The sequence below is a fragment of the Leucopleurus acutus genome (assembly GCF_964270905.1).
Source record: "Leucopleurus acutus genome assembly, chromosome: 13".
NCBI classification, from domain to species: Eukaryota; Metazoa; Chordata; class Mammalia; order Artiodactyla; family Delphinidae; genus Leucopleurus; species Leucopleurus acutus.
Genome location: NC_139155.1, coordinates 1,574,317 through 1,598,289, shown reverse-complemented (window position 1 = coordinate 1,598,289; position 23,973 = coordinate 1,574,317). Strand labels below are relative to the sequence as shown.

Genomic DNA, 23,973 nt, shown 5'->3' with positions numbered 1-23,973 from the left:
ATGTGAACCGGTGCAGCCGCCCTGGAAGGCAGCTTGGCAGCGTCTTATAAAGCTAAACATGCAGCCGCCCTATGACCCAGTGCCTGAACTTGTGGACATAGGATCCCAGGTGGCACCCGTGTCTCAAATAAGTGCAACTTTTACAAAAAACCTGGGCAGTGGATGTTTATAGCAGCTTTATTTGTAATAACCGGACCCTGGGAACGACCCAGATGCACTTCAGAGAATGCCTGGGGTGCAGAGCTGCTCTGTCCACAACCACGAACGCTCCTCAGCCACCAGAGGACGGCCTGTCGTGTGGCCACACCTGGGTGACCCTCCAGGGACTGGGGCTGAACGAGAAGCCGAGCCCCAGGCTCACCTGCTGTGTGGTGTGTGTGTGTCACCTTGAAGTGACAAAAGTTATAAGATGGAGGACAGTTGCCAGGGGTTCAGAGGGGCTGGGAGAGAAGCAGGCTTCAGGGGTCCCTGGTGGGCTTGGGTGCTGCGTCTGGACCATGTCAGTGTCGGCGTCCTGCTGGAGATTGGCTGCAGTTTTGGAGATGCTGCCTCTGGGGAAAGCTGGTTGAAGGTCCCCGTGGTCTCTCTGTTACTTCTGGTAACTGTGCTCACCTCTGCCGTGACCTCAAAATAAAAGCTTTAATTAAAAAAGGATCCTGCTGCCTGTCCGCATTTGTGGCTTGTAGACCTTGCTCCTGTACTGTGGGTAAGTATTCAGTTTTAGGACAAGTCGTGCTTGGTTGTCAACTTTTTTTTTTCTGCTTAGGGTTTGACCTTTGGCCTCTGGTTCAGAGGTGTGCTCCTGGTGGTGCCGAGTCCCCCGTGTAACCTCCCTGCTCTCCTCCAGGTATGCGACGGTCTACACCATGTTCCCTGTCTTCTCCCTGGTGCTGGACCAAGACGTGAAGCCCGAGATGGCAATGCTGTACCCAGAGCTGTACAAAGACCTCACCAAGGTGCCGCCTCAGTTAGGCATCAAAGGGGAAAACGGCGTTTGCGCGAATGTTTGCAGTGCAGCTCTGATATCACGCGTCGAATTATAATTGCGAAGGGTGCTCATAACCGTTTGTGGAGCTTCTGTGGACTTAGAACCGTGGCTGAGGGCTCCCTCTTTCTGGGTGAAGGGTGCTTTGAGCGGGGGCTCCCGGTCAGCACTGCGCAGTGGGTGGGGCCGGCTCCCGGCCCACCTGGAGCGGCCCGGCGTTCTAGCCGGTAGGGACCTGGAGCCTGGCCGGAGCCCCTCTGAATGCCCACATCTCCTCCGGCCATGGGCTTCAGAATTTTGTCTGAAAGGGATCTGCAGTATGTTTCCGTCCCTGAGACCCGCGTGCTGTTGTCACGGTGACGCTACTGAGGTAGAAGTCCACTTCCCCGAGCTGCGCAGGCTTCATTCACGCAGCCCAGAACTGCTCCGGGACAGTTAAACATTCCTGAAAGAAGTTTTAAATTTATCATGTTTTTTTATGAAAACATATCTCTGTAGCATAGAAAACATGCTCCACTGGGTGGAAGACATGCCCAGCTCCCTACACACAAACCCTGATGACCTCAGAACCTTCCAACACTGATTGACATATATACACTAATATGTATAAAATAGATAACTAGTAAGAACCTGCTGTATAAAAAATAATTTAATTTAATTTAAAAAAAAAGAACCTTCCAACACTGAGAACAAAGTCCACGGACCCCCAATTAAATTTAGGTTTACAGTTGATAACCTGAAGTTACCGACTGATTTTTAGAGCTGTAGCCGTATGTTGTAACGGAGAAAGAATCAGATTAGGCAATAACAGGTAGACTCGCCCAGCTAACCTCTAACCAGTCCCAGTGGTGTTGGGTAAGTCACGTAAATCTTTGGATTTGATGGTGTTATTGTAAGAATTTGATGAGATTAAGATTTTTTTAAATTTTATTTTATTTTATTTATTTTGGCTGTGTTGGGTCTTCGTTGCTGCGCACGGGCTTTCTCTAGTTGCAGCAAGTGGGAGCTCCTCTTCATTGCTGCACGTGGGCTTCTCATTGCGGTGGCTTCTCTTGTTGTGGAGCGCGGGCTCTAGGTGCGTGGGCTTCAGTAGTTGTGGCACGTGGGCTCAGCAGTTGTGGCACGTGGGCTCAGTAGTTGTGGCTTTTGGGCTCTGGAGCACAGGCTCAGTAGTTGTGGTGCACGGGCTTAGTTGCTCCGCGGCATGTGGGATCTTCCCGGACCAGGATTGAACCCGTATCCCCTGCCTTGGCAGGTGGATGCTTGACCACTGCGCCACCAGGGAAATCTGAGATTAAGACTTTTTAAATCCATTGAAAAAAATAGAAAATGCCTGTATTACTTCTATAATCAGGGCAAAAATAAAGCTAGCTCAACAGTATAGTATAAAATAAAATAGCAAACATTATATTTTATAATATATTTTATTTGATAATAAGATATAGATGTGAGACATATATAAAGCATTATTATCATGATAAAAATATCATTGTGAATATTACAAGTAGAAGAAAACCTTTTTGGTTTAATATCCTAAGATGGTGAAACCATCATCATTCAGTGAATCAGAAGAGGCTCAAAGATCCACAAACTACAGGAGGCTGTTGCGAATAATTATAATTTTAGTAGGTTGTGTGTTTCCTTACTTCCAGTGGCTCCAGAAATGTTTCCCTAAACGCCGCCTCACAGATATGAGGGGAAACCAGCTTCTTATGAGCATCAGTGGAGGGGCTCGGTGGATGCTCAGGGTTAAGGTCACTGCAGGTGAGGCCAGGTGATGCTGCCAGAGGTGGGAGGACTTCCTAGCAGAACTTCAGTGTCCCCACCAGTGGGGGGACCCGCCGCTTTCACTGTTGCCCACCAGAACCTTCTTTGTGGGTTGCCACGTTACTCTAGTGATAAAAGCAGGCTCCCGGGGTCACAGGTGTCTGGCGCTGCGTCCCAGCTCCCCTCTGACTGTAGCCGCGAGGTGGTGAATCCACACCATTAGCTGATACATTTGAACTTGAGGGGATGTTAGGAAACCACGTCCAATTCCAAGTAAGTTGAGTCTTGTTAAGGGTGCTGGCTTTCCATTCTTGTTAGGGTGACCAACAGTTAGAATACTTCAATATCCTAGAGTCAGGACCGCATTCCTAATCTTTTTGACAAGAGTTCAGTCACTTATTTTCTCTAGACTCCTTTTCTTCAAGATCCAGAATCTGTACTTTTTGTCTTTAAAGTATATATTTGTTTAAAAATTGCATACACTCGAAATGCTTTGAAAATAAAGTAGCACTAAGGCACTCAGCCAGTTAACTTGATAAGAAGTGAGTATTTTTCCTATTGAAGCTAGAGAAACATTCTGAAGCTTTACATTGCTTCTGAGCCCAGCACTTTGCACCCGCTGGGGACAGGCAGTCTGTCCGAGTCCATCACTGTGGGTGGCATGGTTGAGGGTCCCGTGCCGGGCACTTGTAAAGACCTAGAAGGCTCTGCTCCTGGTCTCCACAAGCCTTCAGTCGGGAAAAGAAAACATGAATTCGGGGTAAATTAAATGATGGTTGGACAGTAGCAGAAAACAAGCCACGGGCTGGAATGTAAGTTACTGTCCAACAGGTGATTTATCTTGTAAGTTCTGAGCAGAAATCTCAGGTCACAGTAAATTCATTAAATACCACAAAGGTAATCAAGGGAAGCAGCGTGCACATCCCTTGTAAAACAGAAAGGAAAGAACTCCACTTCGAAATAAAATATCCTGGTTTTATACTTATTTCACAGCCAGTCTTTTTTTTTTTTTTTTTTTTTTTTTTTTTGTGGTACGCAGGCGTCTCACTGCTGTGGCCTCTCCCGTGGCGGAGCACAGGCTCCGGACGCGCAGGCTCAGCGGCCATGGCTCACGGGCCCAGCCGCTCCGCGGCATGTGGGATCTTCCCGGACCGGGGCACGAACCCGCGTCCCCTGCATCGGCAGGCGGACTCTCGACCCCTGCGCCACCAGGGAAGCCCCCTAGCCAGTCTTTTTATGCTAAGAGTGTAAATGCTCCAAGCATCACCAATCTGACTTAGGGTTCTAACGAGATTAGGCTCTAACGAGCCTAAATGAAACTAACCTTCTAACAAGATCCTGGATGTAAACATGTGTTCTCTGCTGTGTCTCCAGGGCCTAAACCTGGACACAGTGTCTGTTCCGTAATTGGTGAATGAACGAGGGAGGGAATGAATCAGTTAAACAAAGAGGCAACATTTCCTTCCTCTTCCTAAAACCACATAGTTCTCATTCCTTACAGAAGAGGGTGTATTTGTAACGATGTTTGGGTCACGCTCTGCTTTGGGCTATTAAGCTTTACTCATGGTGAGTGCAGTCACTTCTGGTTTTCTGGTGCTGCCAGTTAGAGGGGAAACATGTACTCATCCCTCTCCTAACCCTACAGATGACTTCATTTGTCCTGAATGGTCTGTGGCCTCTTATGAAAAACCACCTGAGCCTGAGCCCTGGGGTCAGGACTTAGGTGACGCGTGGTCAGCTGAGCCGCCTGTGTGTTCCTGAAATAGGTCAGTCCTGTAGCTGTGAGTTCAGTTACCAAGTCACAGTGTTATATTCGTGATAAATTAAACTACTCACTACAGAGACAGCTGAGTTATAGTTGTACTGACTGTCAAGATACAAGTAGGTGATGTACAGTCATTCCTAAAAGCCCTTGAAAGCATTAGACGTTGAACTATTAGGACTACGTCACTATTTTCATTTTCTGTTGAATAGTCTGAAAATGGTTTTAGCTTTTGAAATGTGTATTTGTATCCTTGTATAATTTTAAAAATAATAGTGATAAGGAAAGGAAATTCAGGGTATAGAAATTAAAAAGGAAGAAATAAAAATATCTGTTTGCAGATGCCAGAATTGTCTATGTAGAAAATCCCAAAAAATCCACAAAAAAACCCTCCTAGACTAGTAAGTTTAGTAAGGTTGCAGGATACAAGGAAAAAATATTTTTAATTATTTCTAATTCTGTATAGTAGCAATGAACAATTGAGATCTGAAAACAATTTTAAACACTGTTTATAACAGCATAAAAAAGTGAAATACTTTGGTATAACTAACAAAATATGTGCAGGATCTCCATGCTGAAAATTGTAGAACTGGCTGAAAGAAATCCTAGAAAGGAATAAATGAATGTTCGTGGATTGGAAGTATCAGTGTTGTTGAATATTGACAACTGATTCTAAAGTTTATATGGAAAAGCAGAGGAGCTAGAATTACCAAACAAATTTGAAAAAGAAGAACAAAGTTGGAAGACTCCCAGTACCTAGTTTTTATCACTGGCAAAGGATAGACACACAGGTTAGTGGGGTAGAACAGAGAGCCCAGAACTACAGCCACGCATGTCAGCCAGTCTTTGACCAACGTGAAGGGAAATCCAGTGGAGGACGGTCGTCTTCTCAACAGACGGTGTCAGGAGAGCTGGTCACCCTCGGTCCACACCTCAGGTCTCACACAGAAATTCACTCACAGTGGGTCATAGACCTAAATGTAAAATGTAAAACTATAGACCTTCTAGGAGAAAGTACAGAAGGAAATGTGCATGACCTTGCGTTAGGCAAAGAGCTTTTAGATATGAGCTCATAAAGGAAAAAATGGATAAATTGGACTTTATCATAATTACAGACTTTTTTTCTGTGAATGACACTGTTAAGAAAATGGAAAACAAACCACAGACTGGTAGAAAATATTTTCAAATTACACTTTTGATAAAGGACTTGTATCCAGAATATATAAAGAGCTCTCAAAACTCAAAAAGAAAACAACCCAAGTTTTTAAATGGGCAAAAGACCTGAATTGACACCACACCAAAGGTGATGATGTACAGACGGCAACTAATCACTTTTATGAAAAAACGCTCAACGTCAGTTTTCATTGGGGAATTGCAAATTAAAATCAGATACCACCGCAGTCTGTCAGAATGGCAAAAATGTAAAACCGACACCAGCAAATGCTGGCAGGGATGCTCAGCCCTGCTGGTGGGAATGCAGGCTGGTGCAGCTGCCCTGGAAGACAGCTTGGCGGTTTCCCGTAAAGGTAAACATACACTTATCACGTGACTCAGCAATCCTACTCCTAGGTGTTTACTCAAGAGAAACGAAGAGGTACGTTCACACAAAATCACGTGCAGAAAAGTTGATGGTGGCTTTGTCGTAATTACCAAAAACTGAAACGACCGGCTGCCCTTTCCCCCGTGAGGGTGCATCCGCACAGTGGGATCGTGTCCGTGACGGGAGAAAACCCGTCCGTTCAGCAACGCAGACGACTCTCAGATGCATTTTGCTGCACAGAAGAAGCCAGGCTCCAAAGTGAGTGTGGCCCCAGTGATCTGCCGCTCCGGGAAATGCGCAGCTTTAGGGACACAGGACAGGTGGGCGGCCGCCCGAGGTTTGGGGTGGGAGGGCATGACTGGAAGGGGGCAGCGCGGGAGCTTTGGGGTTAGGGACTCTTCTGTCGCACTGTGGTGGGTGGAGACTGGACCTCTGCCAGCACAGAACCGTCCACCCAGGAGCTGGCACGTAGACTGGGACAAAGGGCTCCAACCGCAGGACACATGAGCCACAGAACCACAGCGGGGGTTGCTGCCCTAAGAAGCCTGGGGAGGGCGTCCATGAGTGCCTGCGGAGGGGGCTGGAGGCAGACATGCCGCCGCCGGAGACAGGGCTCCCGCCACGGGACGCGGCATCGCAGGGCCCCTGCACTCGGCGGGTCGGCGGCGGCATGTCTGCTGCAGGTACAGAGGCAGGAAGGAGGCTGGTGCAGGTACAGACAGAGGCAGGAAGGAGGACCTGTGTGCACGCATGCCAGGGTCTGTCCCTGAGCGTGGCTGTTTTCTTCCTTTAAAAAACAATATTGATTGGGGCTTCCCTGGTGGCGCAGCGGTTGGGAGTCCGCCTGCCGATGCAGGGGACGCGGGTTCGTGCCCCAGTCCAGCTCGATCCCACATGCCGCGGAGCAGCTGGGCCCATGAGCCGTGGCCGCTGAGCCTGCGCGTCCGGAGCCTGTGCTTCGCAGCGGGAGAGGCCACAATGGTGAGAGGCCCGCGTACCACAAAAAAAAAAATTGCCTTTTAACAAATGATGACACGTTTGAAGGTTGCTCTCCACTCAAACGCAGTGAGGCCTCGGGCTCAGCCAGGACGTTCTCAGGTGGCCCCTCGGGACCAAGCTGCTGCAACCGCCTCTTTCAAAGGTGTCCGTGGACGCCGGGTGGACGGGATTCAGCCTCTGGGTGTCCTTGTGCTGGCGCCTGCCCCCGTCCTATGTACGGTTTGTTCTTCCCTCGTGCTGTTTAGCATCACGTGCCGCCTCTTCCTGGCGGGGATGCCCCGCACCCCAGCAGAGCCTTGGTCTCCTCCGTCAGGCCTGGCTGCAGCGCGGCCTTCGGGAAGTCGCCAGCTGCGGTGCTTCTCCATCCATAAACGGAAACGACGTCTGTGGGCTGTGCCGGCGGGCGGGAGACGCGGGGGACGAGCGTGAGGGTCTGTGAGTCCCGCGCCGCGGCCTCGCCGGGCTTCGTCCCGACACCCTCATCCACAGGCCTCAGGGACGTGCGCTGCCTCGGCCAGCCCTTGGCAGGAATGGGCTGGGCGGCGACTTGTGACCCCACCTCCTTCTCGGATAGAAGCGTCTTCGGGAGTGTGGTCGGACAGACGCAGGCTGAGTTTTCAAGGTGAAGGTTGCTGTGCCAGAAACCCTTGTTTGTGCTGGGCGTGTTGATATGGCATCTTTTCCAGAAAGGACCTCAGGGCCTAAATTCTGACTTCAGGTGTGATAGACCGTCCTTTGTCACCTAAGGAAACTAAGAAGTAGATATAGGAAGATTTGTTCCCACGAAGTAAAGAAGAAATAAAGGGAAATTGTTTTTATTATGCAGAATAGTGCGTTTCAATGTCGACTCCTGGGTCACTAGGAAGGCCGGGAATGGAGAGCCGTGGCTTAAGGTCACCAGAGGTCAAACAGGAGACCGCTCACCCCTTTACCATAAGCGGAGCGGGGCGGGCGGCCCGGGTGCGCGGGAGGAGGACGGTGGCTGGATCGGTACGTGGGTTGGGCTGGGGGCCTGGGGTCTTGACAAGTCACCCGCACACAGCTACTTAAAAACGTGTGTTCTGCTCTGTTAACTAAACTGCTCCACTGTCTACTCTAGGGAAGATCCTTATCCTGTAAGACCTTCCTCGTCTGGGTTTTAATCAGTATTTACCAAGGTAAGACGGACCCGCCTTCTCCTGCACTGAAGCTTTTTTGTTTTCTACGGGCAATATTGTTTTCACCTCCCAGTTAAGTTCCAAAAGCTTAACATTTCATCAGCAGTTGAATATTGCTTTCAGTTTATCTTGTGAATCGATACCCCAGCAGCTGGTCCCGCAGGCCTCTTCACAACGCAGCAGGGGTTGGCGTTTTTACTGGTGCAGGTCACCTAAAAACTGACCTGTTTTTAAATAAAAGACAATCCAGAAAAATTTAATCAGCACTTACCACGCTGCCTACGCCCCGCAATGGCTTTCTTTCTTGGCATGATAGCCGGACTTCGAGAAATATGAATTAGGAAGTCCGAAGTCACCAGCTGCCCCCGCTTGGTGTCCCAGACAAACGGGAGCCTGTGGGAGTGGTTAGCAGGCAGCCCCGGAAGGCGGCAGCCAGCGCGTAGCTGCTAACTGGCGCGCAGGCACGGCTCCCCCCCCCCCCACCCTCTGCCAGAATCCACGTCTCACTTTGTCCCCGGTCCAGAGTTTACACAGATCACTGGGTGCGGGTGTGCACAGCCCGTGTCTGTCAGTGTCAGCGGCTCTCGCCCCGCATACAGTAACGGAGCGGCCGACCCGAAGTAGGAAGGTCGTCGTGTCCAAAGCCACACTGCGCACCCCGGCTGTTTTGCAGGCGGCATCCTCATGTTTGGGGCCCTGGTGCTTTTTGAGTCCGAGTTTGTGCACGTGGTGGCCATCTCCTTCACGGCCCTCGTCCTCACAGAGCTTCTGATGGTGGCCCTGACCGTCCGGACGTGGCACTGGCTGATGGCGGTCGCCGAGCTGCTCAGCCTTGGCTGCTACGTGGCCTCGCTCGCTTTTCTAAATCAATATTTTGGTAAGTTGCTTTAGACTTCTTTTCTGAATAGCTGTCTCTTACTGGTTTTTAAACGTTTTCTTTGTTGCTTCTAATACGTTATCTTAGATTGCAGATCGTAATAAAACCCACATCAGACAGCTTCACAACACAGAGCTTATTTCTGTAGAAAGATTAAACCCCTTGCAACAATACGTGAAGTCGTGCCGAGTTCTCCCCACAAGAGCTGTATTGTTTGTCCCTTTTCCTGATGGAGGCCGCTGAGGCTGCAGGGAAGAGGGCTTCCAGGATGGGGCCTGGCGCCGCCCGCCCTCCTTCCCCGGAGCCACGGGGCCCAGCTGCCTCGGTCCCGAGCGGCGTCAGAACCTGCAGGCGGCACGTGGCCCGGGTCGCTGCGCCCCTGCCCCCTTCTTGCCCGCCCCCGTTACCAGCAGGGCCCTGAGGAGGGGGGCTGCTTGCTGGGTGTGAGCGCTGGCTGGAGTGGGAGGGAGGGCGGGTCTGGGGGGGGGGTCACCTGACGTGGCCCTGGGGGAGGGTTGAGCCGCTCTGGGTGCGTTCGCACGGCCGTCCCCAGTCCCTCTCCAAGACTCCCGCTTCCCGTCCACGGCCGGCGCTCTGATCTCGCCTCACCTGACGCGCCTCATCAAACCCAGCTCTTCACTCGCCACCGTCGGAAAACTCATCTAAGGCAGAGCCCTGACCCTTGAAGTCACAAGTCGGCATCTACTTCCTGTTTCTAACGCCAGCGACTTGGGACGAGCAGACTTCACTGGGACGAAAGATGAGAGCCTCACATTTCTGTGAAGTGGAGGAGAGCAATGGACCACAAAGTTATTTTTGGTGAAAAGTGATGGTAACATCACTTTTCACGTATTGTGAAAATATCTCCATCCTTCACAGCAGAGCTATAAATTACAAAATGAATGTTTAGGCAAGTTTCAACAGCGGGAGTTTATGAATTGTGTGCCCCTTCCATAACTTTAACGTATTATAGATGGTAGAGAAGTAAAAAGAATTCCATCATAAAAGCAGAAGTTGGGTGAATTCACATCCAAGTATCTGCTCAATGGTGAGTACGTACATAGGAAAACTATTACAGATTCGTGTTTTTGCATTAAAAGAAACATTCACCAAAAAAATAGCCATGGCACATAAGAAGTGGTTCTTTTCAAATTACAATATCTTGGTTACTTTGTTTTGAGAATAGACGTTTGCTTTCCTGTGTGAACGCGAGTTGACACTCTTGGACGGAGCGGTGTTGGCTTCTTCTCGGGCGTTTCCTGGGCCCGCAGCTGCTTCTCCCAGCATGTGTGCACAGAGCACAAAACAGAAGCCACAGCTGGGACACCAGCAGCAGGGCCGCCCGGGGCCCCGTGTGAAGCAGACACAGGCAGGGGGTCTCGTGGAGCCTTCTCCGGTCGTTGACGCTACCACGTCCTTCAAGACTGCAGAAACTTAGCAGAACGCCGTCACTCCAGAGGCTCGACTGATAAAGAGCCCCGCCTCCCCTCTTCGTGGAGTTTGCTGTGGGCTCCTCCCACCTGGCGACAGCGCGGGAGGCCCTGGGCCCCGTCGGGGTTCTGCGGCTCATAAGAGGGGATGGTGCTGGGCGTCCTGCGTCCGCCGATGAGCACCCGTGTCCGTCAGGCGACCGTGCGTCGTCCCCGCAACATTTTGCCGTGAATTTTTAGTGATTGGACCCCTGGAAAACACTTCCCGGGTTTTCTACAATGTGCTTAAACACCGCCTGGGACCCCGTGTGCCCTGCATGCAGACCCGGGGTTTCCCTGCCCTTTTCTGGGCCTCAGCGGCCATGAGCCTACCAGGCTGCTTCGTCCCACTTCCGACGACAGTCTCCAGGGATGGCTGTCCTAGGATCGGCCGCCCGTTGGGTTCTCACACAGCTCTTCACCCGTAAGGATTAGGACAGCCATTAACCCTGGGAACACCACCCTGTGGTGGCAGGACCGAGGGGCACGGGAGGTGGGCTCACGGGGACAGCTCTGCCAGTGGCCTCAAGGCCCCGACGCCCAGGGTCGCCTGTCCTCAGGACAACGAAGATGAGCCCGGACGGTCTGAGCCGGCCCCAGGCTGCCTCTGGACCGAGCCCGCGGGCCGTGCAGCACCGGCCCTGCGCAGCTGGGGCTTTGTGCCTCCTGTTAGAGGAGCCCCTGCCCGTGGTGTGCAGGGAAAGCAGCGCTGTAACCCAGACCCCGAGGCTCCACGAGGCCCGCCCCTGGGCGCCTCTGACACCCGTTCCCGGATTTCTCTCCCACAGATGTTCCTTTCATCATGACCGTGACCTTCGTGTGGAAAGTGTCCGCGATCACGGTGGTCAGCTGTCTTCCTCTCTACGTCCTGAAGTACTTGAAGCGGAAGCTGTCCCCTCCCAGCTACTCCAAGCTCTCCTCCTAGGGCCACGCACCTGCCACGGAAGGTTCCGGCACCTTCGGGCCCGTTTCCGTGATGCAGGGTGCGCGGCGGCGGCTGCCGAGAGAGGGCGTGAGGCAGGAAGGGCCCGGGAGGGGGCCAGGGTGGGGCTCCGCAGACAGTCGTGCCGCGGCCGGATTTCCTTTCCTTCCCTTTTTATGGTTTCTCCAAGTTTAATTTCCATGTCGAACCAGCTTGACTTTATGTTGAAAATGCGGCCTAATGATTTCACTGCTCCTGTAAAGCATCCATCTTTGTCTGCTGTTCTGAGAACTGAAATGAAAGGCCGCTTAATGTTCTGCAGTTTCCTAACATTCAAATTCCTTCTTTGATGTTACAATATGGAAAGCCTCCCCGCTTAACCAGAATAAAGTCTCGATGCTGTAAAGGCCCGTGTCTGTGCCGCTCCCTCCCCGCCTGCCCCTCCCGCGGGCCACGCTGGTCCCGGCGGCGCCCACGGCAGCCACGTGGCGCAGGGCGGGGCATTTGCCCGTAAGTCCACGGCAGCAACTTAGGTACGTCCCGAGGCTCTGCTGTTAGTCAAGCCCGTTTCTGAGTTCCCATCCTTTCGACATTTGTGAAATCACACAACTGCACACCTCGTTAGCGCCTGGCTCCGGCCGCCTGGGCCCCCCCGGCTGTGGGCGCAGCGCCTCACTGATGCTGGGCTGGAAAAACGCTTCCCTGAACAGCCGAGTTCTTTTGTTCAAGGGGCACCTCTGGGCGGGCAGCGGCTCCACCGCTGGGAGCTGCCCGGGGTCTGAGCGGTGTGCCGGGACCCTCGGTGTGCCCGAGGCCCCCAGGGCTGGGTCCCAGAGGAGGAGGGGTGATGCCCAGAGCTGCTCAGACTGTCCCACCAGCACCTCCCAGGTGGCCGGTCCTCCCCTGCCCACCGGGCGTCGCTGTTTCAGCTCCTCGCAGAGCTGCGGGTTTGCGGGGATCTGGGGCCAAGGGAGGAGCTTGTGCTCAGGACCCAAGGGGGACCTGGGGGAGGCCGGAGGGGCTGAAAGGGGACAGGCGAGGCGGGCTCACGGGCTGTGCCAGCCACGTGCCCTGAGAAATCCTGGACGTCTCAGCAGGGGTTGGGCGCTCACCTACGAGGCCTGACGGGGGCAGGTGGACGGGCTCCCTGCCTTGGAGGGGCCGGGAGGGGCGCCTGGGGGTGGAAGGGGCTGGAAGGCCCTCGTGCAGAGTGAGCACGGCCGTGGCCGTGAGGGAAGGGGTGACAGGACGCAGGCGACCAGGAGGCAGGGGCTGTTTGCAGGCCGGTAGGTGCGCCCTTCAGAGGATGTGAAGCGGACGCAGCAGCGGGCGGGCAGGCGTTCTCCCTGAGAGCCCAGGTCCGGTCTGTAGTTTGACTGTAGCTGCGTGTGGGGACTGCTGGTGACGGAGGGAGGGCACGGTGGGTGTGAGGAGGGCCCAGTCTCCACCACCGTGTCCCCAAGAGCCTAGACGCCACTGGCCCCCATTACTGTGTGACGTAGACGGATGGGGGGGTCAGATGGACAAGTGGAGGAAGGGTGGGCAGGTGGATGACAAGTGGAGGGGCGGGTGGAGGGATGAGGGGGTGGGTGGGGGGTGAACGGCTCTTCCGCAGCCCCTGGAGGTGGCCCCGTCCTATTCCAGACTCGTGACCGTCATCAGTGTCTCTGAGTCAGGGCTGCACTGTGTCCGCCGAGCCTGTGAACTCGCCCGGCGGCGCCCAGGGGACGGGGGTGTGGGCTGCGGAAGTGGCCTCTGCTCCTTCCAGCTGGGTCGGCCTGCGTCGCCTGCCCGGGCCCTGCTGGGCCTCCTGCTGTGGGAGGGCTCAGGGACCCCCACACACACCAGGGAGTGCACCCCCCGCCCCGTGGGAGGGTGGCCGGAGCTCCCTGCACCTCAAGCCCGTCCCCTGAGCCACGTGGGTGCAGGCGTGTCCCCACGTCCTGTCCGGGGGTCCCTGGGAGCCCTCCTGCTGGGCCCCCTCCCTCGCTCCACCAAGAGGCCCTGGAAAGGCCCCTGTGCTCTGCGGACCAGGGACTTGGGCCAGGGCTTGCTGTCTTGTCACCCCGTCCCACCGGAACCCCAGATGGCCCAAGGGCGGGACCTCGAACAGAGCTGGGGCCCCTCCACCCCCAGGCTCTGAGTACCCCAGAACGCGCGAGGGGCCCAGCCCGGGCCCTGGGAAGGGGTCACCCGCTCGAACCCAGCATCATCCCCCTGGACGCGGCCTCGGTCTGTCCACTCGGCCTACCAGGCCACGCCTTGGGGGGGGGGGTCACTGCCCCGGTGACTCAGTGCCCTGGCGCCCCCGGCCTTGACCCATCCCAGGACAGCGCCGGACAGACAATGAGGGATGCGGAGACTGAGGCTTGGGGAGGTTTAAGGGATTCCCCACCTGGCCCATGGTAGCATCCCCACCCCGTGCAGGTAAGGGCTGGGCGGGGACTCCGGGGCCCTCGGGCACAGGGTCAGGCTGTGCTCCCCTGCAGCCACCACGACCACACCCCCCCTTCCTGCACGCGGGCCGCCTGGGGACACCGTGGCCAGAGGACGGGCCTGGCGTGTCCTCGATCCCAGACACGCCTCGGCCTCGGGGAGGGGGAGGGTCCTTCACTGCCACCTGGTCCCCCGGCCAGGTCCCCACAGTCAGGCCAGCAGCCCCAAGCCCCTCAACACAGCCCAGCCCCTCGCTCACGAAACAATCCTGTGTCCCTCAAACAGGCGGGACCCTGGGGCGCTGCTGGGCGGGTCCACACCTGGACGGGACCTTCCTGCATGTTCTCTCCTGAAAGCTCTTTATCTTGGAATGATTTAGACTCGGGAAGCTGGCTGGCCACGCGAGGAGGACCGTGCTGGGCTCCCCGACTTCCCAGTAAATCCTGGTCTGAGCCCTCCGGTCGGGAAGGTTCCTCGTGTCCCTCTCTCCCAGCCGTGGGGAGCTGGGCGGGGAGCCCGCGCCCCGAGCTTCTGGGCAGGGCTGGGACGGGCCCGGGGCACGGCGGGCAGGTCGTATCGGTTTGTGTCCTCAGGAAGGGGGTGCGGTGGCTGCTCCCCTGCGATCCCGCAGTCGCCGGGCACTTTGGGGCCCAGCGGGCCCTGCTCAGCCGAGCTCCGGCCGCCTGGCTGGGCTCCGATAAACAGGAAACGCCTCGGCCACCGCGCCCTGGGGAGCAGCTGTAATTCCGGGAGATTCCAGCAGGCGGCGCTGGAAGCTAAGAAATGCCGCCCACGGCCCGCAGGGTCCGGGCTGATGCCTGGGTTCTTAGGCTCCGGGCGTCTCCTTGGGCCGGAACAGCCGAGCCCAGAAAGTGTGATTCCCTGAGGGGCCGGGGTTCGTCGCCTTGAAGAACCTGCCTTCACCCGGGCGTCTGTGTCCACGCGGCGTCCACTCTGCCTGCGTGGGGCCCGGGGTACCTCCTCATAGTAAAGCCCAGGCGGCACCTCCCTCCGTCCTCCCGGGGAGACCCCGCCAGCGGCCCCGCGGCTCCTGCCCCCGTCCCAGTGGAGGGGGGCTCCCGGTGGGCCCGGAAGGCTCTGGGGCCTTGGGCCTCGGAGACGACGGCTGAGCGGAACCGCGGAGCCCAGGAGGACCGAGGTCTGAAAACAGTCCTCCCTGAGCTGCAGGATTTTCCCAATTTTTAAAACCAGAGAACAGCCCCACTCCAGCCCCGGTGCCCTTTTCCAAGGCTCGTCCCGGAACTGGCCGCCTGGGCTCCGCAGCTGCAGCTGCAGCCCGTCCCCGCGCTGCTTTCGGGGTCCCGGGACCCTCACGGCTCAGGGAGGCCGGGAGGCCGCAGACGCCAGGCCTAGCGCGCGGCAGGGGCACGTTGAGGGCACTTGTGGACGTGGACGGCCCCCGCCTGCCTCTCCCGTCCCCTCTGCCGGCCGCGGGGGGGGGGGGGTGCGGGAGGGACACCGTGGACGGCTCTGAGCCCCGGGGGACGGGCGTGACATGGCTGCTGCCGGGCCCCCAGGGTCGCAGGAGGCTCCGCCCACCGCGGGCCGCCCCGGACACGTGGCAGCCGGCGCCCGCATCGGTCGTCCATCTGGGCCCCTCCTCGGGCCGCCTGGAGCTCCATGTCTGTCCACCTGGCGGGGTGGCCAGTCAGTTCCGGAGGCAGAGCCGGATTCGCGGCCAGAAGGCGCCGGGCTGAGGCCTGGGCAGAACTTCGGACCCTCCGGGCCGACGAGCAGACACGACCTGTGCAAAGGATGAAGAAAAGGCCAGAACCGGCAGGGGAGCGGCGCGGGGGACGCCAGGCTACCACTACACAGGGCCCTGCGGGAGGGGCTCCCGGTTCCCGGGCGCGGACGGGCCCCCTCGCCCCCCGCAGCCCAGCAGAGCCCCTTCCGTGTTCACTCGACACGACGCCCTCAGCAGAGCCCGAGGGGCCGTCGTCCCAGCCGCGACCCCCAACGTCCTGGGAAGGGGCCCCCAGACAAAGCACCGCCAGCCAGGTGGAAGGACGGAGGTTCACCCCCTCGGTTCTGGAGGCCGGGAGTCGGAGTGGACGGTGTCCAGGGCCGCCCTCCCTCCCAGGCTCAGGGGCCCCGCCTGCCTCCCCGCCTGGCCTGCTGCGCACCTGGCTGTGGCCGCGGCGCTCCGCCGACCTGTGCCCGCGCCCTCAGCCCCGCCACCCCCCGCGTGTCCGTGTCCAAAGCCCCGGGTTCTCTGACGACGCCGGCCAGTGGGTGGGGCCTCGCTCCGGGACAGCCTCATCGTGACCGAACCCATCTGCAAAGCCTCCTCCCAAGTCCTGCGATCCCGGGTGACCTGCAGCAGGTGCGGGACACCTCAGCAGTGTTGACTCGGAGATATCACTTCAAGGGGTCCAGTCTCTTCCTGACCCGAAGGTGCAGAGAAACCGCCAGCCAGGCACTGAGACGGTTTTAGTCTGTGATGGAATCAGGTGCCAGGGTGCGGGCTGTGCCCTCGCGGCCACACTGTGCCGGGCACCCAGCCCTGCCACCCGACCCCGAGGAGCTGGATCCTGAGAAAAGTCAGACGCCTGCGTGGCTGAGTGGAGCCTCGGCCTTTAACCTGTTGGCTCCCAGGAGCCGCCGGGGGTTTCTGTAAAGCTGGGGGCTTCTGGGCACAACTGCAGGGGGTACCGTCCACACACAGGTGAGCTGCACTGTGGGACGTCCCCTCAGTCCCGACGTCCTCCCGTCCTGAGTGGCCCTGACTGTCGCTCCGAGGGGGGCGGGGGTCCTCTGGGCGTCTGGAGGCTGTTGCTGTGACGACGACTTTGGGTCTCGCCCCAGGACAAGGGGTGCTATCCTTCTTACTGTTTTCCTCAAACAGGAGAGGAAGGCCACTGCGCCCCCAGATCCACAGCCCGAATGGGGCGACGTCTCACAACTCGGCGTGCAGCCTCCTGGCCCATGAGCCTGGGTGAGGCCCCCGTTCCAGCTGGTAAGTTCCACGCTCATCCGAAACCACAGAACAGAGTAACCAGCAAATGTCGCGTTTACCTGCCCGCCCCGGGCCCGGCCTGAGCACCTGCCCTGCGGCAGGTCCCGAGGAGGTCCTGGAGGAGGGACACCGTCGTCACCCTCCAGCCACACGTCTCACTGATGTCCTCGGGGCGGCTCCTGTTTCTCTCTAAGGATCTGTGGTTTTCAGTCCCCGAAGGTCGTGAGGCTGCGTCACTGTCACGGTGCCGAGGCCACTCGGGAAGAGCCGCCAGCTTCCTGACGGAGGTGATGGCCCACAGGTGGTGGGTGCGTCCCGCGCGGCCACCAGCTCGAGCTCAGCGCTGCCACCTCCAGGCCCCACTTGGCGGGATGTGAGGCGCTCGTGCCCAGCAGACTGGATGGGCCCCTTGGTTCAGGCGCCACCGCCCCGATGCCGAGGACCCTGGGAGCCTGGGGGGCTCCGGGGGCGAACCTCCCAGTCCCCGGCCACCCTGTGTCCTCGGCCCAGCCTGAGGTCCCACTGCCCGGCCGCCTGGAGCCCGTGCCGACGGCGGGGCTGTGAGGTCCCCAGCTGGCCGTCCCACCCCCCGCCGCCTCTGGGCGTGAAGCCTGTGGCGGGAGCCCCTCGGCAGGGGTGAGGGGCTCCCCCCGCGACCTGAGGGGGGCCACCTCCTAGCAGCAGGGCGTACTGGGGGTGCCGGGGACCCTCCTGCCCACCGCCTGCCACCCCACATGGGCACACATGCAGGGCTGTGGATCCCGCCCCCCTGAAATCGCTGCAACATTCGGACTGATGCCACCCCGCCCCTCAGGAGTTCTCTCTGCCCCCGACCATCCCCCCAATTTGTGACAAAATGAGAAGAAGCTGAAATGGCAGCAAGAAGGAGGCAGGTGACCTGGGCAAGCCGAGCTCCGTGTGCCGTGCGGGTCGGGGTTCGGGCAGCTGGCGGCCGAGCTGGGTCTCCCGGTGCAGGCTGGAGGGGTGGGCCCGGAGGTGGAGCCCACGGGGGGCGCGGCAGGTGACGGGCGCGGCGGCTGCCCGGTGCCGGGACCCGGGGCCAGGCTCAGGCTGGTTGGATCCAGACGCAGTGCTCGCAGGGTGACAGGCCACCAGGATGCGAGGGACGCCAGGCGTGGCCAGCGTTGCTAACCCTCCCTGAGAGCTCCCCACCCTCCCACCCCAGCACGTGGCCCTAGCAGTCTGCAGGACGTGCTGCCCTCGGCCCAGGGACCCTGCTTCCGGAGCCTCCAGCTCGGGGCACCCACGTGGGTCCTCAGGAGGAAACTGGGGAAGGTGGACGGCGGGTGGACGCCCAGCTGGTGAGCCTGGTGGGAACCTGTAGCCATTTCAGCAACCGTATCCCCCAGGCTGGTGGGTGAGCCACTCGGCTGCAGAGCCCTCGCCCGGGACACACGGGCCATCAAGGGCCCCGTCACACTGCCCAGTAGGGCAACCAAGGCCCAGCCCACCCGGCAGCCTGGTGCCCAGCGTGACCAGATCAGGAGGACACCCTGTGAGGACCACAGCCGAGAGCACGGCTACGTTCATCATTAAAGAGCAGTGACGGGGGCTTCCCTGGCGGCGCAGTGGTTAGGAATCCGCCTGCCAACACAGGGGACACGGGTTCGAGCCCTGGTCTGGGAGGATCCCACATGCCGCGGAGCAACTAAGCCCGTGAGCCACAACTGCTGAGCCTGTGCGCCACAACTGCTGAGCCTGTGCTTTACAGCCTGCGAGCCGCAATTACTGAAGCCTGCACGCCTAGAGCCCGTGAGCCACAACTACTGAGCCTGCGCACCTAGAGCCCGTGCTCCGCAACAAGAGAAGCCACCGCAATGAGAAGCCCACGCACCACAACAAAAAGTAGCCCCCGCTCGCCACAACTAGAGAAAAGCCCACGCGCAGCAACAGAGACCCAACACAGCCAAAAATAAAAATAATATAAATAAATTGAAAAAAAAACAACAACGATGACGAGGGAGGGACAGAGACAGGGAGACAGAGGGGGGCCCAGCCACAGAGCCACTCCTGACGGGGACGAGAGAACCCCCCGGGTTATTTCTTCGCTCCCCCAGGCCCAGAGCCCGCGAGGTTGTGGCCACGCCCTTTGTCCTTGGGCCCCAGAGGCCTTGGTTCTCCACCTGCACTGGGACGGGCGCTGTGTCTTCTTTGGAGCACCTCCAGCCTGGAGCTGACTGCACCCCAGGTGCCCGGCCTGGAGGCCCCCCGCCGCCCTCCCTGCTGCCCCAGGCGCTGCCGAGGTCTGGCTACCAGCCTGGAGGTCTCACCGGAGTGCAGATCCCCGGAGGGGAAGTTGTTGAGAACCTGTCCAGAGCGGCCACCGCGACGCCACCTGCAAACCAAGCGCAGGCCGCTGGTCCCCCGAAGAGCCCAACTCAGGAGCACCGTAGGGTCCAGAAACCCCACGTCTGGGCGTGTCGCCCAGACACTGAAGGCAGGGTCTCGGGGGAGTCCGCACCCACGGTCAGGCCAGCACCGCTCCCACAGCTGAAAGGTGGACACGACCCAAACACCCGTCCACGGATGAGCACGGAGGACGACGTGGCCCCTGCGCACGACAGAATCTGATTTAGCCTCGAAGGGGAGGAAACTCTCACCCTGGTACAGCCCGCCTGGACCTTAAGGACATGATGCCGAGTGAAATAAGCCGTCCCGAAAGGACGAATCCTGTGTGATTCCACTTACACGAGGGGCCTGGGCTAAGCAGGCGAAGTCAGACAGAGCGACGGTGGGGAAGGGCGAGAGCCGGAGGCGCTCGGAGACGAGTGTCAGTCTGAGAAGATGAGAAGCCTCTGGAGACGGATGCTGGTGACAGTGTGAAGGTGCTTAACGCCAGTGAACTGTACACTAAAAATGGTTAAGATGGTAAATTTTTGTTATGAGTATTGACACAAGTTTTAAAGAGACTAGCACAGTACAGGCTCTCTTGCTGTCTGGGTACCTGAGGCCCAAATGCGGGACAGCCAGAGGGCTGTGCGGGGGTGTCAGCCCCATTCCCCCACCCGCCTGGGGACCCAGCAGCCCAGGGCCCTGCGACAGCCCCAGGCTCTTGGGTGTGGGTTTGAAACAGCATCGTCACTGAGCGATCGCGTCCATTTACACGCTGGCAAGATGCCACTTCCTGTTTCCAAGAAGGAAAAAAGGCCAAGCAGGCTTGTAGAAAGCCGCCTGTGCTTCAGCACCAAACAGCTCAACACGGCACCTCAGCGAGCTGTGTAAATGAATCGGAAGCACGTGGATTAAATTTCCCTTGAAGTTCACTCCGGTTTAGAAATTAATGGAAAAAGTGGCTGGCAAAACTCGGTTAGAGCTTTATTGAACCAAAGACACTTTAAAAATAGTTTGGGAAGCCCGGCAGCCCCAAGCCATGGGCAGATTCCACCTCGCTGCGGGGTCGGAGCCCTGGGCCCGGGAGGGGCGGCTGGCCTGTGCACCCACCCCCGAAAACTGCGCCGCATGTAAAACGAAAGCCAATCAGAGCAGAGACAGGGACTCGGCAGCCTCCCCGTCTAAGGCTGCGGTGAAAGCGGCGCGCCCTGGGTTGCTGCCTAATTTAGCAAATTTGCCACCAGAAAACTGTTACTATTATTCCTCTTACTCTTTCACAAAAGGAAAGCATTGTGAGCTCCCAGATGCAGACCCCGACACTCGCCAGAAACAAGAGGTGGAACCTAGTCCCCTCCGGCCAGGTCGGTGGCCAGAGCAGACGCCGCGACGGCCAAACGGGAGCTGAGTGCCCTTCTCTTCCGCACGTCCTCCGACTTCTCAGAAATAAAGGACAGGGCTCACCAAGCCCGCAGCTGGCCTGAGGCTGGCAGGGAGGGCGCGAGGCAGCTGCCCGGGGCTCAGGGCAGGGGGAGCTCCGGCAGGTTTCCCAAGAGAACCGACGTGAAGCTCGAGGACTCTGCTCAGCGGGGCGCTCGCAGCCTCCGCCCTCACCCATCCTTCTGCATCCGCCTCCGAAGCTGCCTGTCCCTCTCGGGCCTTGCAGGGCAGGGGCAGAGCCCGGGTGCCAGCGGCGGCTCCTGTGTGGCCTGGGGTTCTAGCTGAGGCCGAACCCCACAGCAGAATAGACGGAGGCAGCGCGAGAGGGAAGGGGTCTCCTCCCCTCGTGAGGAACCCGGAGTTGGGCTTTCAGGTGCCTCTGGATCCAGGTGATCAAACCGCCCAGGAATCCGCCTGCGGCCGCGCCTTCCTCGCGGGCCCAGTGGGCACGGCGTCCCGGGGGGGCCCCAGAGCCGGGGGCTCACCCCCCCACGGCCCCCAGGAGCTGAGTCCCAAGGGGAGCAGGGCAGCCCACGACCCACACGGAGGGGTCCCCGGGCGAAGTTGCCTGACGGGGGTACCGTGGGGAGAAGAGGGGCCTGGGGTGGCACCACGGCCACCAGCCCGGCAGTGGGTCAGGAGGGCCCCCAGCAGGCTGTCAGCCGGGCTCCCGGAAGGAAATACACACCACCCAGCCTTTGAGTTTGTTCCCTGGAGCCGCCGAGCAAAGTGCCACGAACTGGGGCCTCAAACTGACAGAATGATATTCTCTCACAGCCCTGGAAGTGCAGGGTCAGGGCACGGGCAGGGCCGCGCTCCCTCCTAGGCTCCAGGGCAGGGTCCTCCTGCCTCTCCCAGGGGCCGGTAGTGCTGGTGTCCTCAGGGGCACTCCCGTGTCGCTGCCCCGTCACCTTCTCTCTCATGAGGACGATGGCCACGTTGGGTGAGGCCACGTAATGACCTCCTCTTCACTGATCCCATCTGCAAGGACCCTGTTTCCACGTTCGGTCCACTCACGGGTACCAGGGGTCAGGGCTCCAGCGCCTCCTTGGAAGATGCAATCCGGCCCAGGACACTCTGGCTCTGAGATGTTCATCACGTTCGTTGAGCGGCTGGGGGCCGGTCACCGAGGAAAGCGGGCAGGGCCTCCTTTAACCCTCACCACAGCCCACGAGCTGAAGGCCTCGATGACAGCTCCCCTGGGTGCCGCGCGGGGCTGCAATGCAGACGCCACGTCAACTTCTGCACTGCAAGCATGAGCTCAGCTGACCTGCTTCACAGTGAAAACGCAGAAAATCATCTAAAAGAAAACAACCATTCAAAGCCTCTGCAAATGCTCCTAAGGACAAAATGGCAAAAGAAACATCTATTCAAGAAAATCTACGGAAACTGCTTTAAAAAGGAGAGTCTTTGGTATTTGAACCGAGACTCCCCCAGCGTCCCAGCTCAGCGAGGAGGGGGCTCCAGTCCAGAGGCTGCAGCCACCAACGCGGGGCTCCCTGGTCCCGTGGGCTGAGTCCCCGGGGAGTGCGGCTGGGAAGAGGGGCACCTGCTCCCACGCAGCCCCCACCCCTGCAGTGGAACGGAGGCTGTACCTTGAGAACGCCGGGACCCCCAGAGCCCTCGCCCCCGCTTGTGAGGGTGGTTCCACGCCAGGAGAGACCTGCATCACAGTGAAGGCGCTGAGAACCACAGCGAGGAGAACATCCTGAGAGCAGCAAGAGGAGAGTGTGGTCCCTTCAAGGGGCCCCCGGTAGGACTGCCTCCAAATGAGACTGGCCTTCCGCAGAGACACCGCAGGCCGGAAGGCAGTGGCTGACACATCCCAAGTGCTCAAAGGAAACAAAGAAACTGTCAACCAAGGATCCCATACTCAGCAAAGCTGTCTTTCAAAAACGAGGGTGAAATGAAGTGTTCCCAGATACACAAAAACTGAGACGTGGCTGCTGGCAGATCCACCTTTTACGAGAAGTAAAGGACGTTCTTCAGGTTGAAAGCACATGACCCCAGACGGAAACTGAATCCACACGAGGAAAAACAGAGTGCCGTTAAGGTAAGCAGGTCACTGTATAAGGCAGCGCAAATGTATAGTTTCCTCCTGTGTTCTAATAACTGATTTAAAAAGCAATTGTATAAAATTACATAGATATAATGTAATGGCAGGCCTATTACCAGTGGAAATGTAATACATGTGTAATATTTTCATCAATAACAGTACCAAGGAAGTGGGTGGAGCAGAGCTGGGCTGGAGGAGTTGACTACAGGTGGTAAAGGAAGCGCGCTTGCAGAGTCCGCTGAGTTTGCAGCATTGCTATTGGTCGTGTAAGTAACATAATGCCATAAACAGGGGGAAAAGGAATAAACCCACATGAGATTAATGTTTATGTATATCACTGGAATTAACCTGATTGTGATGTTAAAACGTAAGTGGTAAACCCTAGAACGACCACTAAGGAAATAACTTTAGAAACGGTAAAAATCATTAAAGAATTCGTAATGCTACATGAGACAACATTCACTTAACATAAGGAAGGCGATAAAGGAGAACGGAGGAACAGAACAGACACGAGAAACATGAGAAACAGGAAAAATGAAATGGCAGACATAAATCCAACGATATCAACGATCACGTTAAGTGTGGATGCATTTAACAAGCTGATAAAAAGGCAGAGATTGTCAAACTGGACGAAAAACAAGGTGATCCAACTTGCAGCTGGCTGTAAGAGGCACACTTTAGATTCAAGGCACGAATGGACGAAGGGGTGGAAAAGTATACTATGCAAAGAACAAGTGCGGGAAGGCTGGAATGGCTGCACCGATGTCAGACAAAATAGGCTTTAACACAACAAGTGTTATTACAAATAAAGAGGGATGTTTCGTAATGATAACAGGGCCACTCCATCAGGAGGACACAACAGTTAGAAACGTGTGCATCTAACAGCCGAGCTCCAAAATATATGAAGCAAATCTGATGGAAGGAAGGGAGCAATAGATGGTCCTACAGCGACAGGTGGAGGCGCCAACACCCCACTGTCGATGACGGACGTAACAACCAGACGGAAGCCAACCGGGAAGCAGAAGGCTTGAGCCACACCGTGAAGCAACGAGGCCTACAGACGCGCTTCGGACGTGCCAGCCCGCCACAGCGGGACACACATTCCTCTCGAGGTCACGTGGAACGTTCTCCAGGGAGGATGTTTTAGGCTACAGAGCAGACTCGGCTGTCCAAGGCCACCACACTGGACGGCAGTGCGAGGGGCTACGGAGGTGGGCAAAGATGTTTCAGACGG

The 23,973-nt window shown here is 57.6% G+C and overlaps 1 protein-coding gene across 2 annotated transcripts in view; it reads left to right on the top strand.

Moving 5' to 3' along the window:
• ATP9B (ATPase phospholipid transporting 9B (putative)) overlaps nt 1-11,848 on the top strand; it is a 218,194-nt gene extending 206,346 nt beyond the window's left edge. For both annotated transcript variants that reach the window (XM_082853143.1, XM_082853144.1), the window contains 4 exons: nt 848-956; nt 8,153-8,210; nt 8,884-9,087; nt 11,345-11,848. In XM_082853143.1, coding sequence (XP_082709269.1) covers nt 848-956; nt 8,153-8,210; nt 8,884-9,087; nt 11,345-11,481 — 508 coding nt within the window. In that variant the 3' untranslated portion in view covers nt 11,482-11,848. The remainder of the gene's footprint in view (nt 1-847; nt 957-8,152; nt 8,211-8,883; nt 9,088-11,344) is intronic.
• The last annotated feature ends 12,125 nt before the right edge of the window (nt 11,849-23,973 follow it).